The following is a 24,262-nucleotide window of genomic DNA, read 5'->3' on the forward strand; positions in this document are numbered from 1 at the left end:
ATTCCAGGCACATTGAATTCTATAGGAACGCTTCCGAATCGCACGTGTTCAGTTGCGTACGGGATTCAGTTCAGGATTTCAGCATAGATTGCAGTCCTACTACAGGAGTTGACGAATTACTGACTACCATGCGCACGTGTAGGATGACTTTACCACCAGGCTGAAAACCAGGCACTCGGAAGTAGCCCGGTGAGAAGCGGACAGTTGCTGGCAAGGGGTGTATCCGTCGCATTGTTGAAGTTGAAGGCGAGTGTTTTGCACAGTTTTGCCCTGGCCCCACTGTGCTTGCAATAAAAAGGGGAGGAGCTCACAGGATTTCACAGGATGGGAGATCAACTGGTATATTTCTGTGTAGAATTTGTAACCTATTGCTGCCCACTTAAAAGGATAAGTCCACCCTAACACTAAAATCTCTACATCTACAGACAACCACAATCTAAACACTAACCTATCTAACCCAGTAAAGAAGAAATCAGTATACATACTTTTTTTTAAAGCCGAACCGACCAGATCCTACGCTGAGCTGTCCGTGGCGACTTCTCTGTAGAGGCGGGTGCAGAGGACACAGCCGACAACGGACGCCTCATAGTAACTCTATGGGTGACGTCACTTCCCATTCATATCACAGCCGTTGTTGGCTGTGTCCTCTGCAGAGTTTCTGCCTCTGGAGACCGGATCGGCTTCAAAAAAAGGCATGTACTGTATACAGATACCTTGTTTACAGGGTTAGATAGGTTAGTGTTAGATCGTGGATGTCTCTAGATGAAGAGATTTTAGTGTAAGGGTGGACTTCCACTTTAAACCACTTCAGGACCGCCGACAGAAGTCCTTACTTTGAGGACGTATATCATTGTTATGGCAGTAGCTAGCTGCCATAACTCTGATATCCTCGTATTCGGGCGGCGGTCTGTTGCAAGATAAAAATGGTCTCTGCGACGGATTCGCCGCAAGATCACTTTTAATCGGAGGTGGAAGAGGGGGGCTCCTCCTTCCTGTCGCTCTCTGGTGCCCTCGGCCGCTTACCCGGAGCCGTCGGCAGCAGCGGAGGTGATCCAGTCCTCTCTGTGGCTGGGCATGGAGATGAGTGAGAGGAAGATGCCCCCACCAGTCTCCATGACATTGCAGGGCAGAAGTGATGTCAAAATGTCACTTCCGCCCATAGTTCTTAAAAAAGGGCCATTTATTTATTTTTTTTAATAATTTTTTTAAATGTCATATTTTTATTTTATTTATTGCATTTTATTCTAAATATGAGAGCTGAGGTCTTTTTGACCCCAGATCTCATATTTAATAGGTCCTGGATGTTTATATTCCTTGTAATAGGAATAAAAGTGACAGTTAAAAAAAAAAAATTCTCTCAAAAAACAGTGTAAAAATAAAAAAGGTAAAAGCCCCGTTCTGCGTGCAACCTGTAGAATGTTTTAACCGCTTCCCAACCGGCGCATGACGATGTACGTTGGTAGAATGGCACGGACAGGCAAATTGGCATACAGGTACATCCATTTAAAAGTGCCGCCATGCCATCGGCGCGCGAGTGTGGCGGTCAGGACCCCCGTGAGTCCGACCGCGGACTCGATCGTCTCACAGGAGATGTAAACAGCATCTCCCCGTTCTGCCTAGCAACAAGTGAAACTGATCTCTGCTCCCTGTGATTGGAGCAGAGATCGGTGATCTGTAAATTACAGCCACGCCCCCCACAGAAACACACCCCAGGACACACTTAACCCCTACACTGCCACCTCCTGGTTAACCCCTTCACTGCATTTGTATAGCACTGATTGCTGTATAAAATGACAATGGTCCTAAAAATGTCAGATGTGTCTGCCATAATGTCGCAGTAAAAAAATAAAAATAAAAAAAATTGCTGATTGCCACCAAAAAAAAAATTTAATAAAAATGCCATAAAACTATACCCTATTTTGTAAATGCTATAACTTTTATGCCAACCAAATAATCGCATCTTTGCGATATGTTTTAGCATAAATATGTAGAAGAATGCGCATCGGCCTAAACTGAGGGAAAAAAAAAGTTTTTTTATATATTTTTTTGGGGATATTTATTATAGCAAAAAGTAATGCGTTTTTTTCGAAATTGTTGCTCTTTTTTTGTTTATAGCGCAAAAAATAGAAACCGCATGGGTGATCAAATACCACCAAAAGAAAGCTCTATTTGTGGGGGGAAAAAAAAAAAAAAAAAGGACGTCAATTTTGTTTGGGAGCCACGTCGCACGACCGCACAATTGTCAGTTAAAGCACCGCAGTGCCGAATCGCAAAAAGTGCTCTGGTCTTAAGCCAGCAAAATGGTCTGGGGCTTAAGTGGTTAAATCACCTATGGAGATTTTTAAGGGTAAAAGTTTGTCGCCATTCCACGAGCGGGTGCAATTTTGAAGCGCGTCATGTTGGGTAGCAATTTACTCGGCGTAACATTATCTTTCACAATATAAAAAAAAATAAAAAAAAAAAAAATGGGCCAACTTTACTGTTGTCTTTTTTAATTAAAAAAACTATTTTTTCCAAAAAAAGACCACTGCACAAATAGGGTGTGACAGAAAGTATTGCAATGACCGCCATTTTATTCTCTAGGGCGTCAGTTAAAAAAATTAAAAATAAATGTAGAATGTTTGGGAGTTCCAAGTAATTTTCTAGCAAAAGAAAAAATGTTTTTAACTTGTAAAGAACACATCTAAAAAAAGAGGCTCGGTACTTAACTGGTTAAGCTTTTAAGTGCAGCCACAAATAGGTGGCCTTTAACGTCCACATCTCCCTGGGCGGCCAAATTTTCTATGCTGAGAGTGCACTTACAGCATAGAGACCGCGCTGTCATAAACAGATTTTGGTCTCCACTAGTGACCGTTAGCGGGACAGGCTCTCAACTATGTATTCACTGTGGCAGCCAATCACAGCAGTGCTCACATGATCCGATTCTTCCCCCCCGGACTTCAGAGCCTTTTAAAAAGGGACGCCAGGGTGGGCAGGAAGGGGTTAATAACGGGGGCAGTATGTATGTGCTGCAGAGATGTACTGAATATCATTTTTTTAAGCTTTTCCTGACATAAACCTTAAAAACCAAACTTCCATTCTGTGAAGCTATCCTTTCATTGTATGTCGCATACCATTAAATAAATAAAAAATAAATAAAAAATATTCCACACAAGCATAGAAAACGAAATGTGTTTAATTCTCTATGAATTTGCTACAAAAAACATTTACATTTTTCAAGCTATCGAGTTTTCTTCCTTTAATTTGGTTTTTGCCTTTGTCTTGGCTTTCGGGGGTTTGTCGGGACTCTGGAATTTCTTGAGGTCAGAACAGAATAAGACCTGGACATGGAAACAATTAGAGGAAAGGAAAAAAGTTATTCAAATTTTCTGTGACTTTGTATCTCCATTAACAATGAAAGAACAAAATGCAATAAAAACAGACTAAAAAGAAAAATGAGTTATACTCCATGCTGTTCACCAAATCGGTCACACGATAGCTCTGGGGTGATACAAATTAAACCCTTTCTATGAGAAGATGTTAATGATCCGTTCACCCATCTGCATTTTTTTTTTTATCTGAATTCATTCATGCATGAGTTTTTCAGAGGGTTTTTTATTTTTATTTTAGGTGTGTTGCAGGGTCTTTTTGCACATGTGAATTTATTTGTATATAATGCACTGTATGTATATGTAAAAGCAGCTTTTGCATTCAGTGATTTTTGCCTAGGTGATGATGTCATCAGTCTACTGCAAGCAAGACAAGGCATTTTCTCCATCTCCTCTCTCCCCCAGTGATCAGACTGCAACATTGTAACATTTTAGCAATGTGTGAGGCTTCAGCAGGGGCTGATCTGTGTCACACATTTGTGAAAGCAGCCAAAAACTGCACACAGACTCCATATTATTTGCATAACGGTCTCATCTCTGAGCCAGCACCTCCTTCCAGGAAGCAGATGCTGTCCCCCGGATGATGCCGGAACAAAGACTGCACTGTACTTCTTGGAAGAAAAGTAGATGAAGGCATTGTAAGGGGAGTACTGTAATCTCAGGGCTGAGCGGTAATACCCAGAAGTGTCACATTCACACCTTACCTAGCATGCTTGGACCGAACATGAAAAGTATATATGATAATTGGTCACAATTAAAGACACACAAAATATCCCCAGAAACAATTCCCCATAGAAAACCTAAAACCCACCAAAACCAAAACGGACTAGAAACATAAGAAAAAAAGCTTTTAGATGGTTTGTATTTTGATCTACCTTTTTTTTTTTCAGCAATGCTGGCTGCTAAAGCTCTGGTTTCTATTGTCGTTGGTGAACTACAAGTCCCAGCATGCGGTGCCAGCTTCAGAATCATGTGACACAAGATGTTCTCCCACCAATATTACCTGCTAACTGAGCCATGTTGTCACCATCATATCTGAATAGTAAATAGAGTAGAAGTGAAATGACCTTAGCGGCTGGGCACATGTGGCTGCATAATGGCCAGCAGGACATGCTGGAGTTTGCAGTTCAGTGGCATGCTGGGATCACACCGTCCAAATCTGCCCCATCTACAAAGGGGGGGCGACTTATTCACAGTAATGGAAACAGCGACACCTGCTGGTCATGGAGAGTGTTCAATAATCAGGTTTAGACATCACATATCCTGTGACCCCCCTCCCCCCCCAGCTCAGATTTCAGAGAACATTGTGTTATTAACCACTTCAGCCCCAGAAGGTTTTATCCCCTTTAATGACCCGGCCATTTTTTTTGTGATACGGCACTGCGTTATTTTAACTGAAAAATTTCAGTCTTGCTACGCTGTACCAAAATAAAATTGACGTCCTTTTTTCCCCCCACAAATAGAACTTTCTTTTGGTGGTATTTGATCACCTGGATGATTTGAACAGTGGAAAAAAAAAAAGTCGCTCCAATGTGAACGAAGGCCAAAAGCACACTTGTCATGACAGATATATGCGGGCTTATATGGTTGGACTCTCTTTGAAAAGCTGTAAAGCAGAGCAGGCAGCGCTACAACCATGCCGATCCAAGAAGAGGTAAATCCACGTACCGGTGCTCCGCTCTCGGCCTCCGCAAGCCAATATTACATGGAACAATCAAAAGAGCAACACGGCAAACTGCAGTCTATTCTTCTTTAATATACATGACAGCGGGGTAAAAAAAAATCCAGGAACAACAACATTGATGCATTTCATCCTCTACCCTGCAGGCTGAAAAGCATCAACGTTACTGTTCTTTATTCTTCTATCAAAATATCAATGACCTACAGGAAAAAAAATAAGACTTCAAATTTGCCACGTTACTGGCTGTTTCGATTGTTCTACTTTTTGAAAAGCTCGCTGCCTGGCTGTGTCTGACCTCAACAATTCTGACTCACAGAGCCAGAAAAATTCCTCATCTATATACTAGTTACAGGATACGTGTATAGCGACCAGTCGTTCAGATTTTACAATTCACAGCAGCCGAACGCATTTCTACTTACGCCCTGCGCCCATCCCGCATATGGACCCCACAAGTTCCGAAAATAATCTCCTGGAGGAAAAAAAAAAAAAAAAAAGAGCATATTAGGAAAGACGAGGATAAAAAGTATAGCGCTAGAACTGGCAGGGCTGCCATAATAGCCCAACACTCAATAAGTAGCGGAAATACTCATCTTTGGCCCAATAAACTAGGGCTGCAACTAACGATTATTTTCATAATCAATTAGTTGGCCGATTGTTGTTTCGATTAAATCGGTTAATAACCTTAAAATAATAAAAAAATAAAAAAAGTAATTTTGCTGCGATTTGCATTTTTACATTTATTTTGGCCAATTTGTTGTTGGGCAGATTAAAAAACACAAATTGCCGCAAAAACGTATTACTACAGATTCTCCATTGAAGTATATTGAGAAAAAAGAAGAAAGAAAGAAAAGTAGGAAAGAAAGAAAGAAAAGTAGGAAAGAAAGAAAGAAAGAAAGAAAGAAAGAAAGAAAGAAAGAAAGAAAGAAAGAAGAAAGAAAGAAGAGAAAGAAAGAAAGAAAGAAAGAAAGAAAGAAAGAAAGAAAGAAAGAGAGAAAGAAAGAAAGAAAGAAAGAAAGAAAGAGAGAAAGAAAGAAAGAAAGAGAGAAAGAAAGAAAGAAAGAGAGAAAGAAAGAGAGAAAGAAAGAAAGAGAGAAAGAAAGAAAGAAAGAGAGAAAGAAAGAAAGAAAGAAAGAAAGAGAGAAAGAAAGAAAGAAAGAGAGAAAGAAAGAAAGAAAGAAAGAGAGAAAGAAAGAAAGAGAGAAAGAAAGAAAGAAAGAGAGAAAGAAAGAAAGAAAGAGAGAAAGAAAGAGAGAAAGAAAGAAAGAAAGAGAGAAAGAAAGAGAGAAAGAAAGAAAGAGAGAAAGAAAGAAAGAAAGAGAGAAAGAAAGAGAGAAAGAAAGAAAGAAAGAAAGAAAGGGTCCTAGTCTTCCAAATACACAGCAGCTAAAAAAAAAATCATGGATGTGAATGTGTCCCATAGGAAACCATGTAAATGTAGTGTGTTTCTGCAAAAAAGCACCAAAAAACACAGAGGTGTGACCCAGGCTTGAGATGTTTAGTAACATAACGGGGATAAAAAAACTAAAAAAAAAAACTAAAATTAGTACATAAAGAGCAAATAATAGCTACTGTAAGGGGTTCATTTTTTACTATGGGACAGTGAAAGTAATATTTACAGTAGCAATTTGCTCTTTCTGTACTATAAAGGGCTAATTTTATTTTATTTTTTTTAACCCCATTATGTTAGTGAGCGATTAATCCATTATGAAAATAGTAATCAATTAAGTTCATAATCGATTAGTTGCCGATTAATCCATTAGTTGTTTCGGCCCTACAATAAACTATCAGCAGTGCGAAATTAAAATTCCCATGTGCGCGCATGACGCCAGAACAAGTAAACCAGGACTCAAAAAAACGCATGTTCCTGTTGAAAGCAGAAACTGTGAAATCTGGCAAATAGGGATTTTCCTGATTTCACAGAAACGCAACAATTTGTGCCACAAATCATTGAAAAGGTTGCGTATATTTTGGATGCATAGAATGAGCACATTGGTGTATCAAGCAGTAGGTGGCGCAGGACTCCTTACAAATGATGGTCACTGACATAATGGATAATTTGTCGCAATTTGGTGACAATTGCACACATCAATTTCCCGGTTACAAAAAAAAAAAAAAAGCCAAAAACAGCATCTGTAAAAAATGTCCAGTGTGCATGAGGCCCAAGACCCCATACACACTATTAGATTTTCAGCAGATTTTTGTCTTCAGATTTACCAAAACCATGTAGTACAAGGTCCTGCCCGATTGCATACAAATTGAAATTCTTAAGCTTTGGCCTCATATTATATGGTTTTTGTAAATCTGAAGACAAAAATCTGCAGAATATCTAATAGTGTGTATGGGGCTTAAGGCTAGGTTCACACTATTGCGATGCGGGAACGCCGCGAATCCGCGGCGTTTTCCCGCATCGCTCACCTCCCGCCGGCAGTTCACACTGCCCTATGCGGACGGCTGGGGGTGTCAATGTTATGTTAATGACACCCCCAGATCCGTCGGCATATCGCAGTGCGATCTGCCGACTCGCACAGGAATCGGATCGCATGGTGTGAACCCCCATGCGATCCGATTCCGTTGCGGACCCAAAAAAGGGTCCTGTGCGAGTTTGCTGCGGGACAGCTGCGAGTTCAGCCATACTATCTGTATGGCTGAACTCGCAGTGCTACGGAGATCGGATGTGATTTGCTGTGCGAATCACATCCGGTTCTCCCCCCGCAGCGGTGTGAACCCAGCCTAAAACACAACAATCTTTGCATCTGGCTCCAGTCCCCTCCCCCACAAGTGGATTTTTTTTTATTTTCTTTTAAAATGTTTTACTTTTTTTTTTTTCTTGCCCAGGCATGAATGAGGTTGCACTTGAATCCATGTGTGCACAGATGTGCCAACGGCCTCTGCCTGGCCTTCGTGACGTGACAGAGACCTTCGGCACATCTGGTTCTCCTGCGTGCATGTGTAAAGCCAGAGCAGTTAAGGAGGTCCCGGACCTTTGTCTGCGCAAGTGTACAAATGAGCCTGGCCCCAAAGGCTGGGCAGCACCCTTTAGCAAAGATGGTGGTGCCAGTGAAAGGTTATGGATTCAGCATTACGGGAACGAAGGCCAATGAAAAAAAAAAAAAAAAAAAAAAAGTGTATATGGAAATGACTATTGTAATGAGACATGTAGGGCAGGATGGGGATGTTGCCATGCTGTGAGGCCGTGCTGCCTGGTATGTGAGTGCAAGGTATGTGGCTGCTTGTGAGTCGTTACTGAGGACTACAGCTCAAAAGTATAGCCATGTAAATCATGCAGACCCCCCCCCCAGGAGGTGGGAATGCATCCGATTATATGCAGTCGCTGTTCGGCCAGAATATTTGAGGTGCCATGAAGACCACCCATAGCTCGAATTTCATCTGATTTAGTGGGAATTGGTTGAAATTTAAGGAGAGTACGACCAGCGTGAAGTGGCTGTAAGCCTCTGACATGAAAAAATGAACAAAGCATAGTCTTCTATAGTGTGTACTTGCCTCAATCAAAAGCACCGAGTGCAATTTCTGTCTGTTGTCTCCTTCCTCTGCTTTCTGCCTAATTGAGTAATTTTGTACAGGTTGTGAGGACTCCAAGGGGATGGGGCTTCCAGTAAACAGCTTGTGATTGACAGCCTCAGCTGTGCATGTTACCCTATGAGATTGTGGAGAGGGGCGAGTCAATTGCCCCCCCCACTCAGTTCTCAGATTACACTCAGTTCTCCGCTCTCAACTGTGCAGTGATCTACATCAGACCCATGCTTTGGGAAGCTCAGAAATGTGGTGTAAATTCTGCATTTTAACCACTTGCTTACCCGGCACTTATACTCCCTTCTTGCCCAGGCCAAATTTTCAGCATTCAGCACTGTCGCGGTGCAATACTGTAATTTTCTTTAGTGGTTTTAGTTTTTTGCCAAACCAAAAAATATGGAAAATTTTGAAAAAACAAACCTAGGTTTCTGTTATTTCTGGAATTTGCACACACAGAAGATTTTTACCTTCATATATAAAATGCACAAAGGGTAAAAAAGCTTCAGCCTTTTGAACTACTTTAAGGATGAGCAGTGGGCAGTGATAATTTACATTGTACACTAATTACACAACAACCACATTTCAAATCCATCAGAATAGTAAGGGAAAGGTTGGTGGAGAATGCGGAGATCAGTATGGGTGAATCAATGTACATGAAATTCTCTTACCAATGTCCCGGTATACCCGCTCGGTGATGCTTTTGTTCCCCTGGCCGAGCTGAGGCAGATAGTCTCTCTTGGCGATTTGCCAAACGTGGGTGTCCACAGGTACGGCTTCAGGCTTGTCCAGAGCCATCAAGCAAACACAGTCCGCAATCTACAAATCACACAAAGATTTTGAAAAGACATAATAAGACAACTCAGCCCCTCACCCCTCCTGCCCCATGATCAAAACGCGGCCAAACACCGGTTCAAATCCAGCTAAAGACAGTCAAGGAACCCAATAATAGATATCATTTGGAAAGCCCTGGATACAATCGTTGTATATTTATGTATACTACTAAGAAGCATATTAGAAGAAATGTTGAGGTCTGACACACTAGGTAGTGAAGGCAGGATTCAAGGTGACAGTCCTGGAGCTGGCGTCTTTAAAAACAAGTCAACAACGGGATTCGGGTTTTCTGTGAATCGGTCATGAGAAAAATATGAAGACCGCCATTGTGGACCTCCTTTTGAAAAAATTTTGGCTGTCTGGCTGTCTCAATACCTTCTTCACTGGCCAATAATAAGAAATGCAAATTTGGAAAGAGGAGAGAAGTCAGAAGTCCTTGTCTGCAAACCTGACCCAGGCCATCAAAGTAAACAAGAAAAAAAAAAAAAAAAGCACCAAAGTTACCCAAGTCCTTCTCTCTCTCGGCAGCTCAGCTCCCCACTCTCAGAGTGGTTCAGCTCCCCGTAGTCCCCACTCCCAACTGTCACTCAGCTCCCCTCTTGCAGCATATAACTTCCCTTGTCCCCCCCCCCCCCCCCCCACTCCCTGCAGTACTCCAGCAGCTCAGCTTCGCCATCCATCAGTAACTCAGCTCACTTCTCCAAGCAGTGACTCCATATCTTAACTCACCCTGCTCCCTCACCCATCAGTAACTCTGCAGCTCAGCTCACCCTGCTCCCCTCTCCCAGCATTTATTCAGCAGCCATCCAATTCCAAATGTAGAACCAACTCTAAGGTCACCGATTTTTTTGGCCCAGGTTCTTGCCCACAAGTGTAGTGGCAGTCAGGCAAACAGGAACATTCACTTTGCTGGCTCAGTAAACAGTCTAGGGTAGGGGGTCGGCGCACCTGGCCTGCCACCACTGAATGTCCGGCCCATCAGTGCCTTTGATTAATTCACGGGCACCCAGCCTGCGGACATTTTCGCCGCTGTCCTCTTCCTTGGACAGCAGGGAACGGGGGCTGGATGGGGGCGGGAACTGCTGGAGTTTACTCTTTCATTAAAAAGCAGGTGGTTGGTTGCCGGGCGATCCTAGCAACGAATCACCAGTCTGGTAAAGTGAAAAGTTAACTTAGCAGTTCCCGCCCCCATCCAGCCCTGTGATATTGATCTCTGCTGCTCCGCTTGCTGTACACCTGTGTAAGGTAGGAGAGTTCTACCTACACAGCGTGCGTTTGTGGGGTGCAGGGGACAGAAGACACTACAGCGTGGGGGGGGGGGGGGTGCAGGGGACAAAAAGACGCTATAGTGTTGGGAGGGGGGGGGGTGCAGGGCACAGAGTACCCTACAGCGGGGAAGTGGGTGCAGGGCACAGACGACCCTACAATGGGGGGGGGGGTGGGGTGCAGGGGACAGAGGACCCTACATTGAATCCGGCCCTTAAGTGGAAAAGGGTTGCTGACCCCTGGTCTAGGGGGTTGCCTTTTTCTAATGCTTACTGCAGATTAACTTGGATGGGGCTTAGGGAAGCTGTGGAAATTTTAACGAATAGCAATGAGAGGACACTCTTCTCTTTGCTGCTACACCCTAAAACAGCCCCTTCAGCAATAGGACAGAGAGGACAGCACATGGACACCAAAAGTAAACATTTCAGGCTGGGCTCTTTGCTTCAAAGAGTTTGTCAGAGGATAGAATCTCCAGCCAGAGAGCTCATTGATCATCCGCAGAATCTTTAGATATGCTGCCTAGAAGGGAACCTCTCCTCTTGGGAAAAGAACCCTGCTCCCCCAGGCTACAAACTATTTATGAACCCCCCCCCCCCAGCCACCATCTGGGCAAACTCCCCCCAGGGATTAGCTAGAGCCTCAAATATTCAAGCTGCTTATCCGACTATCCCAATCACTACAATTTGGAAACCTCCAGAAGACAGGGGGAAGCAATCAAACCTGCAGAGCCCATAGCAGCCCCAAAGCAAATCACAAGCTGCTCTACTGATTACAGACAGGCCACAAGAACTAGATTTGCCTAATTTAACTAAAAATCCTATCTGGGAGGGTGCTACACTAATGCCGCGTACAGACGATCGGAATTTCCGACAACAAAAATGTTCGATGTGAGCTTGTTGTCAGAAATTTTGACCGTGTGTACGCTCCATTGGACATTTGCTGTCGGAATTTCCGACAACACTTGTTTAATTTTCCGACGAACTTGTTGCCGGAAATTCTGATTGTGTGTACACAATTCCGACACACAAAGTTCCACGCATGCTCGGAATCAAGCAGAAGAGCCGCACTGGCTATTGAACTTAATTTTTCTCGGCTTGTCGTACGTGTTGTACGTCACTGCGTTCTTGACGTTCGGAATTTCCGACAACATTTGTGCGACCTCATATATGCAAAACAAGTTTGAGCCAACAACCATCGGAAAAAAAAATCCACGATTTGGTGGTCGTAAATTGTGATCATCTGTACATCTGCATTAGATCAGCACCGGGTAAGAGTTATAAGGGGGAAACTGTTGAGCTGAGCTACTGAGAGACCGACTTGAGCGTTTTAAACTCACTTTGGCTCCAACTCCGGGCAAATCGCATAGCGCCTTCTTTGCCTCTTCATAGGGAACATGACGAAGGCTCCCCAACCAGTCCAGGCCGTGTTTATGTAAGATGGTCCTCGCACTCTGGCTGACAAACTTTGCTCTGTACCCAAAGCCCAGGTTACGCAACTTGGTCTCCGTGTCATCCTCTGTAGTGCAAAACAAGGAGATGGAATAGGTGTCAATCACTGGACAACGTGTTACATAAAGCCAAAAAACTTCAACATGATAGAACAGATATACAAGATACTAATTGCTAGAATTATAATCTACTCTTATTAACATGTGGATGACAACATTGTTATGTGTAATATGTTCCAAAACATGGCTTATTCTGCTGAGAGATGAATCTTCTAGAAGTGAATAGTGTTTGCTAAAATTACCAGAGAACTCTGACTCCATCTACAGGCTGAGATGCAAAACAGCACCTCATCGTTCTCATAATACAGAAGTGTATTATTCTTCACCTCCGGAAACCAGACTTTTTTTTTTTTTTTTTTTTTGGGGGGGAACACGGCACTGCGTTACTTTAGCTGACAATTGCACATGGTACTCAAAAAAAAAAATAAAAAAAAAAAATAATAATAATAATAATAATAATAAATAATATCTTAATTTTTGCCTCAAATAGAGCTTTTTTTGGTGGGATTTGATCACCTCTGCGTTTTATTTTATTTTTTGAGCTATAAACAAATAGTGTTTTTTTGTTTTGTTTTTTTACTTTCTGCACATATCCAAAAATAAATAAAATATATGTAAAAAAGCAAATTTCTTCATAAAATGTAGGCGAATATGTATTCTGCTACATGTTTTTGGTAAAGAAATCCCAACTGATTGGTCTGCCTATGTAAACAAGACAGATCCCCGTTCTGACAGGAGACAACTCAAGAGATCGCTGTTCCTGATCACTGGGAACAGAGATCTCTGTGTTGTTTGTCCCAGTAAGCCCATCCCCCACACAAAACACATCCAGGGAACAGTTAACCCCTTGATCGCCCCCTAGTGCTAACCCCTTCCCTGCCAGTGTCATTTATACAGTAACAGTGTTTTGTTTTTAGCACTGATCACTGTAATAATCTCACTGGTCCCCAAAAAGTGTCACTTAGGATCAGACTTGTCTGCCGAAATGTCGCAGTCCAGCTATAAAATCGCAGACTGCCGCCATTACCAGTAAAAACAATAAAAAAATAAAAATAGAAAAATAAGTCCATAAATCTATCCCATAGTTTGTAGACGCTATAACTTTTGCGCAAACCAATCAATATATGGTTATTGCGATTTTTTTTACCAAAAATATGTAGAAGAATACATATTGGCCTAAACTGATGAATAAATTTTTTTTTTTTTGGCTATGTATTATAGCAGAAAAGTAAAAAATAGTTTGTTTGTTTTTCTAAATGGTCAGTCTTTTTGTCTATAGTGCAAAAAATAAAAACTGCAGAGGTGACCAAATACCACCAGAAGAAAGCTCTATTTACGGGAAAAAAAAAAAAAAAAAGGAAGTCAATTTTGTTTGGGTACAATGTCGCACGATCGCGTAATTGTCAGTTAAATCGGCGCAATGCCGTATCGCAAAAGATGGCCTGATCATTAAGGGGGTAAATCCTTCCGGGGGTGAAGTGGTTAATAAATTCAGTCTTTATGGTTTTACACCATGGTGGGCATGTTTATTTTCCATACTCAGGCATCCTAGCAACATTGAGAAGAGGAAATGTCGAATACCCGGGGTACTAAGGCGGGGAAGGGCCATTTGGGGTGTTTGCACATGCTGACCATAACCTCTCATATTACGGGGGGGGGGGGGGGGGGGGATCATGGGGTTTTGGGAGGTTTTCATTTTTACTTGAGCATGGTGGAAGAATCTGAGGAAGGAATGTGCTCTGCAGTAGGGAGCTCACAACATTTTTGCAAAGGACTCTTTTGGTGAAATCGCTTTGCACTGGATGAATTTAAAAAAGGCACTTTAATCTATGTAAACTACTATAAAAAGGGGGGTCTACACAAAACACTGGAATCTTTCTTGGAATGTTAAAACTTTTGTTTTGAATGAACTAATTTATTAAATTTAAAAAAAGGTAAATGCGTTTTATTTAAAATCTGTTATTTCACTATTTTATATTTGTTCACTGTTATGCCATTAATGTAAATGTAATTTATATTTTTTTTTTTCCAACTGTGGGGTATTTATTGTTGCCTTAGTAGAGTATAACCAATAACCACACAACAACTGCACTATGACCAAAAGTATTGGGGGACACACACTTTAAGACAGGGGTTGACAAATTTGCTTGGAATCTAGGAGCCAGCTAAAAAAGTTAGGAGCCAGGTCCGTGACGGCGATCCGGACCTGTCCCTGGCCTGACATGGAGACGAGTGAGGGGAAGATAGCCCCCAGCCCCTCACCTGTCTTCAAGTCATTGCCCATAGCTATTAGAGGGACATTTTATTTGTTTTATTTTTTTCAAATGACGATTTTTTTTTAAATTGCATTTTAGTGTAAATATGAGATGTGAGGTCTCTCTGACCGCAGATCTCATATATAAAAGAGGACCTGTCATGCTTTTTTCTATTACAAGGGATTTTTACATTCCTTGTAATAGGAATAAAAGTGACACACATTTTTTTTTTAAAAGAACAGTGAAAAAAAAATAAAAAATAAAAGTTAAAATAAGAAAAAAAAAAAAATTTTTTAAATGCGCCCTGTCCCGCCAAGCTTGCGTGCAGAAGCGAACGCATATATGAAAGCAATGTTCAAACCACACATGTGAGGTATCGCTGCGATCGGTAGAGTAAGAGCAATAATTCTAGCCCTAGACCTTCTCTGTAACTCAAAACGTGCAACCTGTAGAATTTTTTAAACGTCGCCTATGGAGATTTTAAAGGGTAAAATTTTGTCGCCATTCCATGAGCGGGCGCAATTTTGAAGCATGACATGTTGGGTATCAATTTACTCGGCGTAACATTATCTTTCACAATATAAAAAAAAAATTGGGCTAACTTTACTGTTGTCTTATTTTTTTTTTTATTAAATAAATTATTTTTTCCCCCAAAAAAGTGCGCTTGTAAGTACGCTGTGCAAATATGGTGTGACAGACATTATTGCAACAACCACCATTTTACTCTCTAGGGTGTTAGAATAAAAAAGAAAAACAAAAAGTGTGTATATATATGTATATATGTATGTAATGTTTAGGTGTTCTAAGTAAATGGAAGGAGATCTATTAGCATTAATGGTTGTAATTCCAACGGCCACCACAAGAGGGCGCCAGATTCCAGAAGGAATAGGATCACAGAAGGGAATAGCTAGCATCACAGAAGGCCTCAAAGCCGGGGGCTCAATTACCGGCCGCCGGCGGCGCGGCCCGACGCAATCACGCTGGGGGGGTCCACGGAGACAGGATACCCCCAGCTGTGCTGCCCCAGGCGCCAGTCGCTAATTCTAGTCGCCAATGCAACCTGGCGCCCGGGTTTTGTCGAGCCCTGCTTTAATGGCATCCCAGCCTTAGTCCGTAGGGTTCAATATTCAGATGGTCCACCCTTTGCAGCTATAACAGCTTCAACTCTTCTGGGAAGGCCGTCCAAAAGGTTTAGTAGTGTGTCTATGGGAATGGTTGACCATTCTTCCAAAAGCGCATTTGTGAGGTCGGGCACTAATTCATCCAAAAGCCAAAAGGTGTTCTATGGGTGGGCTGAGGTCAGGATTCTGTGCAGGCCAGCCAAGTCCCTCCACCCCAAACTCACTCATCCAAGTCTTTAGGGACCTTGCTTTGTGCACTGGTGCGCAGTCATGTTGGAACAGGAAATGGCCATCCCCAAACTGTTCCCACAAAGTTGGGAGCATGAAATTGTCCAAAATGTCTTTCGTATGATGATGCCTTAAGGTTTCCCTTCACTGGAACTAAGGGGCCAAGCCCAACCCCTGAAAAACAACCCCCCACCATAATCCCCCCTCCACCAAATGATTTGGACCAGTGCACAAAGTAAGGTTCATAAAGACATGAATGAGTGAGTTTAGGGTGGAGGAACATGACTGGCTTGCACAGAGTCCTGACCTCAACCTGATAGAGCCCCTTTGGGATGAATTAGAGCAGAGACTGCTAGCCGGGCCTTTTCGTCCAACATCAGTGCCTGACCTCACAAATGCGCTTCTGGAAGAATGGTCAAACATTCCCATAGACACTCCTAAACCTTGAGTTGAAGGTGTTATAGCTGCAAAGGGTGGGCCAAATCAATATTTAACCCTACAGACTAAGACTGGGATGCCATTAAAGATCATGTGCCCCAATACTTTTGACAATTTAGTGTAGACCAAATCTGGAGGCCTAGAGCAAAACCAGAAGTTGTTTGCTCTTGAATATCGCTTTCCTGCAACCAGTTGATGTTCAGAGAGGCTTACCTGCCAATGCCTGGAGACTGGGGAAGGAGTAATAATCCACAGAATCGAGTCGGCACAGGCGTCTTCCCAGAGTGCTGCAAACTCGCTCGATCATTCCGGTGATACGAGAGATGTGGTTGTTGGAAGTACAGATGAATGAGAAGAGACATTCTACGGGATCCTGGCGCAAGATGCGAATTCCTGGAGAGAGAGAGACAGCCAGACTTTACTTCATGGATCAGAGCACACAGCTTCAGTGCAAGGAGGATGGGAATCGCACCGTCAGGCTGATTTACAAAAGAAGAGCAGAGCCCACCTTTTGCAAAAGTTAGAGGAACTCCAGTCTGCTCCCATAATTTGTAATAGAAGCCATCTTTGCCATCCTGAAGCTTCCCTCCAACCACTTTGCATATTAGTTTAAATATACACTGCAGAAATCTCCCTCCAGCGAGTCTGGCTGCAACCATTTTAACCGTGGGCAGCCGACTGAAGGTCAATTTTAGGACCCCTTTCACACAGGGACCGTGGCCGCGTTAGCGCTAAAGCGCCGCTTGTTTTAGCTGTGCTTTTCGGACGCTAGCGGGGTGCTTTTAACTCCAAAGAAGGGGTTAAAACTCCCATGTTGCAGTATTTCGGAAGCACTTTTCAGGTGCTTTGGAAGCACTGCCTATACATTCCAATGGACGGGTTGTTTTGGGAGTGGTGTATACAGCGCTCCCAAACCGACCCAAAAATGCTGCTTGCAGGACTTTTTGGAACATCCCGCAAGCTCACCGCCTGAGTGTGAAAAGTCACACTGGAATGAATGGGAAGCGGTTTCAGGTGCTTAGCAGAGGCCATTTCCAGCACTAAAGCATCCCAATGTGAAAGGGGTCTAAAGCATACGTGAACCCTAACCTTATAAAACACATTCAGTTTAAAATAGAAATGAAAGGCAAAAAACATTTATTGTATAGACATAAAAAAAAAAAAAAAAAAAAAACGCAAACACCACATTACGAGTTCCTTGCCGCAACCCCCCCCCCCCCTTTTTTTTTTTAATAAGTGATCACATTCCCTCTGTTCTCAGCTGCATAAGAGCTTGGGGGGGGGGGGGGGGGAAGAGGAGAAGCAGCAGCACACTGAGCTTCCCAATGAATGGCAGTTCAGTGGGTGTGTGTCAGGACAAGTCTGATCATTGGAGGAGACCAGGCTGAGTTTCCAGCATAGCCAGAGAACTGACCACAGTGTGTCCTCCTGCTTAGTGTGGTCAGTTTTTCATAGGAAAGCAGAAGGACTGGCAGGAACACCAGGGATTCACACAAAAGGAAGCAATACAAAGAACAGGAGACTTTCTCAAAGGGGTACATGGTACAGCAGGCACATATCAGGAATATGAAATGTTGGGGTAATAAAACGGTTTAAATAAATGCACCAACATTGATGTGATAGAAAATATACCTTTATGAAACGTTTGCATTGGTGCCCGCAGAGCATTGCAATAGTGATCAGTGTACTGCAGGTGCCATGCACAGGTCTTTGCAAAGCTTTCCCTCGGCCCTGTATGGAGGAAGTAGATATTTGCCAGCACATCATGGATTGACACAAAGTAGCATCTAAACGGGATAGTTTATTGCACAATCACAACACAAGGAGAGTGCAACGTTTCAGTCACGCAGGTCCCCCTTTGTCAGCCATGAGTCACATGCCTGACAAAGGGGGTCCTGCGTGACTCTGAAACGTTGCACTCTCCTTGTGTTGTGATCGTGCAATAAACTGTCTGTTTGGACACTACTTTGTGTCAATCCATGGTGTGCTGGCAAATATCTACTTTGTGACTTGAACCAGTATCCAGCTGGTTGCTGCTGCAGCACCCAAACTTTGAGAGCTTATCCAGGAACGTGTGCGATGGGAATATGAAGTAATGGCTGGAGGAAGTGCAGATGAACTACACCGATGAGATCCCTACTCTTTTTCAAGATTCATAGTAAAAGAATGTAACACTAATAAATCCAGAGGACAGGACTGTGTAGTAAGAGCCAAGCACAGCCGTACTAAATTAAAATAGTAAACAGGGTTTCCCTGAAGGATGCACCCCACAATTCAGGTAAGGAGGGGAGAGGGTGGTGTATGCCACCATGTTTCATGTTACACCCTAAATATGGGTGAAATATAAAACATTATTACTACTACACAGGGTTTATATAGAGCCAACAATTTGAGCAGCACTTTACTGTTCGTCAGAGCTTACAATATAAAAAGAGAGGGACAAGTGAGACTAAAGGTAATTATGGTAGATAATGGGGAAAATGAATGTTTAGTGGTTAGGTGGAGGCAGGATAAGCTTCTCTGACGAGGTGGGTTTTGAAGGAGTGGGAGAAGTTGGGCAGATTGGGGTAGGGGGTTCCAGAGGATGGGAGAGGCTCTGGAGAAGTCATGGGAGGTGAAGAGTGAACTAGTAAGCAGGAGGTCTTGAGGAGTGAACAGTTTGGTTGGTATTTTGAGACGAGGTAAGCAATGTAACTGGGGGCAGAGATGTGGGTGGCTTTGTAAGTTGTGTTAGTATTTTGAAGGTAATGCGTTGGGTGAGCGGAAGCCAATGGGAGGGATCCGCAGAAAGGAGCAGCAGACATTGAACAGTTGGGAATGTGGAGGAGTCTGGTAGCAGCATTCATGATGGACGGAATGGGGGGGATGGGGGATAGCCTACATAAGGGTAAGCCAGGAGGAGGGAGCTGCAATAGTTAAGGTGAGAGATAACTAGGGCGTGAATTAAAAGCTTTGTGGTGTCATTGCCCATGAAGGGGTATATTTTGGAATTGTTAAAGAGGTTGAAGTGGCAAGATATGGATAGCGATTGGATGTGGGCTGAAAAAAGAGGTCAGAGTCCGGGTTTACATCTATTGCCCTGGTATGCATGGATGGACTGATAGTTGTGCCATCAATGTTGACAGAAAAGTCAGGAGAAAGATGCTGCTGTTAAGGAGCAGGCACCTATCGGCATCCTTAACAACCAGTGCATAGTGAAGCTGGCATCCCAGGGGTCCTTAACAAGCGGCGATTGTATGGTCATTGAGGACACCAGTGGGTGCCGGCTCCGCAATTCACTGGTTGTTAAGGACACTGGCGGGTGTCGGCTACTAAAAGTGTTACTAAACCCACAACAGTAAAATCAGTCTGTAAAAAGCAGTAAAGCATGCTAGTTATACTCACTGTGGATCCTAAGGGGTTAATGCATCACATTGTGTTAAAAGGCTGTTTGATCCAGTCCTCCCCTTCTTCCACTGTTGCCAAGCCATCTGCTAATAAGACAGCCTTTGGAGTGACTCTGCACATGCCCAGTTTGGTGTGTATTGCTAGTTTTTTTTTTTCTTGGGAGGGCGCATGTGATCAGCACAGGGCCAATCAGCACTGTCCACACAGAGGGTCAGGGGTCCTGTAGCCTCATAGGACAGTTAGTAGAATGAAAACTCCTTCTACAAGCTTTAAACCAGACACTGATAGAAGTCATAAACTAGTATATGGTATACTACTGATGATAAAAAGTTACTTAGCGGTTTATATTTACTAAAATAATTGCATTTCCACATTCTGTGTACATTCTGTGTACTGTGGCAGACCTGTTATAGTGAATGCAGGGTCCTGGGTTTAGTAACACTTTAACAATCAGTAAATAGCATAGCCGGCACCCGCTGGTGTCCTTAAAGCGGTAGCAAACTGCGTCTGGTAAAAAAATAAAAAATAAACCCCACCTATAAAGGCAATTGCATAATGTGCTAGTATGTGTTGCATACTTGCCTTAGAACTAAGCCTTCCAGCGCCGAGCTGTCACTGCTGAGAGGGCTGACATCTTTCTTCCCAGATTCCCGCACTCCAGCTATGTGATTGGCTGGAGCCACGATGACGTCGTGTGTACGGGAGACCTCCATTCCGGCACGAAATGCTAAAGGTCCAGCAAGGTATGCCAGATCCTTCAGAGCACATGTGCCGAAGATGTCACCAGTTGCATCTAGGGTAAGTATCTCCAAAACAGTGCACGTTTAGGAGATATTCATTTTACCTACAGTTAAGCCTTATTATAGGCTTACCTATAGGTAAAAAATAACAAAGCCGGCTTTACTACCGCTTTAACAACCAGCTTTTAACCCATATGCATTAAAATTTTAACACAACGCATTTAAAATGTGCGTTGATGCACAGCAGTGTGAAACCGGCCATAGACTCAGGTTGACAGCCCTTGCGTGTTCTCTGAAAATTGCTGCATAATAGTTATAAATATAAAATGCTATTAAAAAATAAAAAAAATAAAAATAAATATATTTTTTTTTTTTTTCTTTATTATATGACAGACTTAATTATAAAATTACCTGAAAACTCTCTGGCTACTTTCTGAAAGTTGGTGTCGGATTCTCCCCACTGCTTATATAGATCCTGCAGACGGAGGTGCAGCTGGAAATAATCCTCCAGTGTTTCTCCATCTTTTTTGCAGTTTTTGGAGTCAATATGAATAGGTACATTTGTCCAATCATCTTCTTTTTCTTGTTTTATGTCTTCAGTGTTGATGGCCTTGGAGGTTGTCTTCTGCAGCTTTCTCTTCCTGGCTTTCTTCTGCGTTTCCTTATTGGATTTCCCCTCTTCCTCCTCTGTGTTGGGGTACACGGCGTACCAGAGGTGGTCATCCTTCTGTGTCAGGGTCCACACACGCTCATGTACCACGCCGGTCCAGAAGCCTGGACTGCTCTCCCTCCACCTGAAGAAAAAGGACAAGCTTTTCACAAATTACATCAGAGAACTTGTTTGTGTGTGTCTCCAGTACCAAGCACAATGAGAAAGAACGCTTTTCTCAGGAGTTGAAGATCTGACTGCCTTGTATTATAATGCAATGCAATATGAAAGGTGAAGCCGTACTTTAAAGATGAACTTTGCTTGGACCAATGGAAATACAGCGCGCCTTGAAAAAGTATTCATAGCACCAGAAATTTTCCACATTTTGTCATGTTACAATCAAAAGAGTAAATGTATTTTATTGGGTTTTATGTGATAGACCAACACAAAGTGGCACATAATTGTGAAGTGGAAGGAAAATTATAAATGCTTTTCCAAATGTTTTACAAACAAATATCTGAAAAGTGTGGGGGGCATTTGTATTCAGCCCCCTCTTCTCTGATACCCCTAACCAAAATCTAGTGGAACCAATTGCCTTCAGAAAACACCTAATTAGTAAAGAGAGTCCACCTGTGTGTAATTTAATCTGAGTATAAATACAGCTGTTCTGTGAAGCCCTCAGAGGTTTGTCAGAGAACCTTAGTGAACAGACAGCATCATGAAGGCCAAGAAACACACCAGACAGGTGAGGGATAAAGTTGTGGAGAAGTTTAAAGTAGGGTTAGGTTATAAAAAAAAAAAAAAAAATACTATCTCTATCTCTATATATATATATATATATATATATATATATAATCTCCCAATCTCACAGAGCACTGTTCAATCCATCATCTGAAAACAGAAAGTGTTTGGCAAACCTACCAAGACATGGCCGTCCACCTAAACTGAGAGGACGGGCAAAGAGAACATTAATCAGAGAAGCAGCCAAGAGGCCCATGGTAACTCTGGAGGAGCTGCAGAGATCCACAGCTCAGGTGGGAGAATCTGTTCACAGGAACAGTCCACAAATCTGTGGAAGAGTGGAAAGAAGAAAGACATTGTTGAAAGAAAGCCATAAGAAGTCCCGTTTGCTGTTTGTGAAAAGCCATGTGGGGGACATGGCAAACATGTGGAAGAAGGTGCTCTGGTCGGATGCGACCAAAATTTTACTTTTTGGCCTAAAAGCAAAAAATGCTATGTGTGGTGGAAAACTAAAATTGCACATCACCCTGAACACACCATCCCCACCGTGAAACATGGTGGTGGCAGCATCATGTTGGGGGGATGTCTTTCTTCAGCAAGGACAGGGAAGCTGGTCAGAGTTGATGGGAAGATGGATGGAGCAAAACGCAGGGCAATCTTAGAAGAAAACCTGTTAGAGTCGGCAAAAGTCTTGAGACTGGGGTGAAGGTTCACTTTCCAGCAGGACAATGAACCTAAACATACAGCCAGATCTACAATGGAATGGTTTAGATCAAAGCATATTCATGTGTTAGAATGGCCCAGTCAAAGTCCAGACCTAAATCCAATTGAGAATCTGTGCCAAGACTTGAACATGGCTCTTCACAGACTTTCTCCATCCAATCTGACAGAGCTTGAGATATTTTGCAAAGAAGAATGGGCAAAACGGTCATTCTCTACATGTGCAAAGCTGGTAGAGACATCCCCAAAAAAACTTTTAGTTTTAATAATTGCAGGGAAGGGCGGTTCTACAAAGTATTGACTTATGGGGAAAGAATATAAATGCATGTCACACTTTTCAGATATTTGTAAAAAAAAAAAAAAAAATAAAAAAAAAAAAATGTTAAACCGTTTATCATTTTCCTTGGACTTCACAATTATGTGTCCCTTTGTGTTGGTCTATCACATAATATCCTAATATAATACATTTACACTTTTGGTTGTTATGACAAAATGTGGAAAATTTCAAAGGGTGTGAATACTTATGCATATACAATACCTGTAGGAGCCCTCTAGAAGCGAGTAACCTCTGTAGTACTCCAGTGATCCCCGCTGCACTGTGAACACAGGAGGCTGGCTGCTTGGCACGGGCACCATTCAGAGAATGCTTTGCATTTTCTCAATTAATGCAAAGTGTTCTGATTTGACAAGGTGGAGAGTGTGACATCACCCCTTCACCTCATCCAATTAAAAAAAATGTAAAGCATTCTCTGAATGGGGCCTCACCTGACAAAGTGTGACCTCACATTTAAGTTTGGTCAAATAAAGCTTTTTAGTCACCCCAGACTAAGATCATGCTTTACTCCTCGTCGCTCCATGATGTGCCTCCATTACGACTAATGAGATAGAGATTATATATTATATTCCAACATTCATTTCCAGCACTACCTTAACCCTCTTGGGCATGGAGTTCACCAGAGCTTCACAGGTTGCCACTGGAGTCCTCTTCCCCTCCTCCATGATGACATCACAGAGGTGGTGAATATGAGAGACCTAGAGCTCCTCCACCTCCTGTTTGAGGATGCCCCACAGATGCTCAATAGGGTTTAGGTCTGGAGACATACTTGGCCAGTCCATCACCTTTACCCTCAGCTTCTTTAGCAAGGCAGTGGCCATCTTGGAAGTGTGTTTGGGGTCGTTATGTTGGAATACTGCCCTGTGGCCCAGTCTCTGAAGGGAGGGGATCATGCTCTGCTTCAGTATGTCACAGTACATGTTGGCATTCATGGTTCCCTCAATGATCTGTAGCTCCCCAGTGCCGGCACTCATGCAGCCCCAGACCATGACACTCCCACCACCATGCTTGACTGTAGGCAAGACACACTTGTCTTTGTACTCCTCACCTGGTTGCCCCCACACACGCTTGTCACCATCTGAACCAAATAAGTTTATCTTGGTCTCATCAGACCACAGCACATGGTTCCAGTATTCCATGTCCTTAATCTGCTTGTCTTCAGCAAACTGTTTGCAGGCTTTCTTGTGCATCATCTTTAGAAGAGGCTTCCTTCTGGGATGACAGCCATGCAGACCAATTTGATGCATTGTGCGGCGTATGGTTTGAGCAATGACAGGCTGACGCCCACCCCTTCAACCTCTGCAGCAATGCTGGCAGCACTCATACGTCTATTTCCCAAAGACAACCTGTGGATAGGACGCTGAGCACGTGCACTTAACTTCTTTGGTCAACCATGGCGAGGCCTGTTCTGAGTGGAACCTTTCCTGTTAAACCTCCGTATGGTCTTACCCACTGCACTGCAACT

The 24,262-nt window shown here is 42.9% G+C and overlaps 1 protein-coding gene across 2 annotated transcripts in view; it reads right to left on the reverse strand.

Moving 5' to 3' along the window:
* Positions 1-3,157: 3,157 nt before the first annotated feature.
* Positions 3,158-24,262, reverse strand: part of OGG1 (8-oxoguanine DNA glycosylase) — a 28,111-nt gene continuing 7,006 nt past the window's right edge. Inside the window, exons 4-9 of one of the 2 annotated variants that reach the window (XM_077451790.1) lie at positions 20,765-21,147; positions 16,440-16,619; positions 12,014-12,192; positions 9,249-9,396; positions 5,469-5,518; positions 3,158-3,320 (exon numbers count right to left, since the gene is read on the reverse strand). In XM_077451790.1, the coding sequence (XP_077307916.1) occupies positions 3,216-3,320; positions 5,469-5,518; positions 9,249-9,396; positions 12,014-12,192; positions 16,440-16,619; positions 20,765-21,147 (1,045 nt within the window). In that variant the 3' untranslated portion in view covers positions 3,158-3,215. The remainder of the gene's footprint in view (positions 3,321-5,468; positions 5,519-9,248; positions 9,397-12,013; positions 12,193-16,439; positions 16,620-20,764; positions 21,148-24,262) is intronic. The other variant, XM_077451791.1, reaches the window with a different exon arrangement.

The sequence above is a fragment of the Lithobates pipiens genome, unplaced genomic scaffold, assembly GCF_037356315.1.
Source record: "Lithobates pipiens isolate NorthernLeopardFrog02 unplaced genomic scaffold, aLitPip1_a1.2 Scaffold_23, whole genome shotgun sequence".
NCBI lineage: Eukaryota > Metazoa > Chordata > Amphibia > Anura > Ranidae > Lithobates > Lithobates pipiens.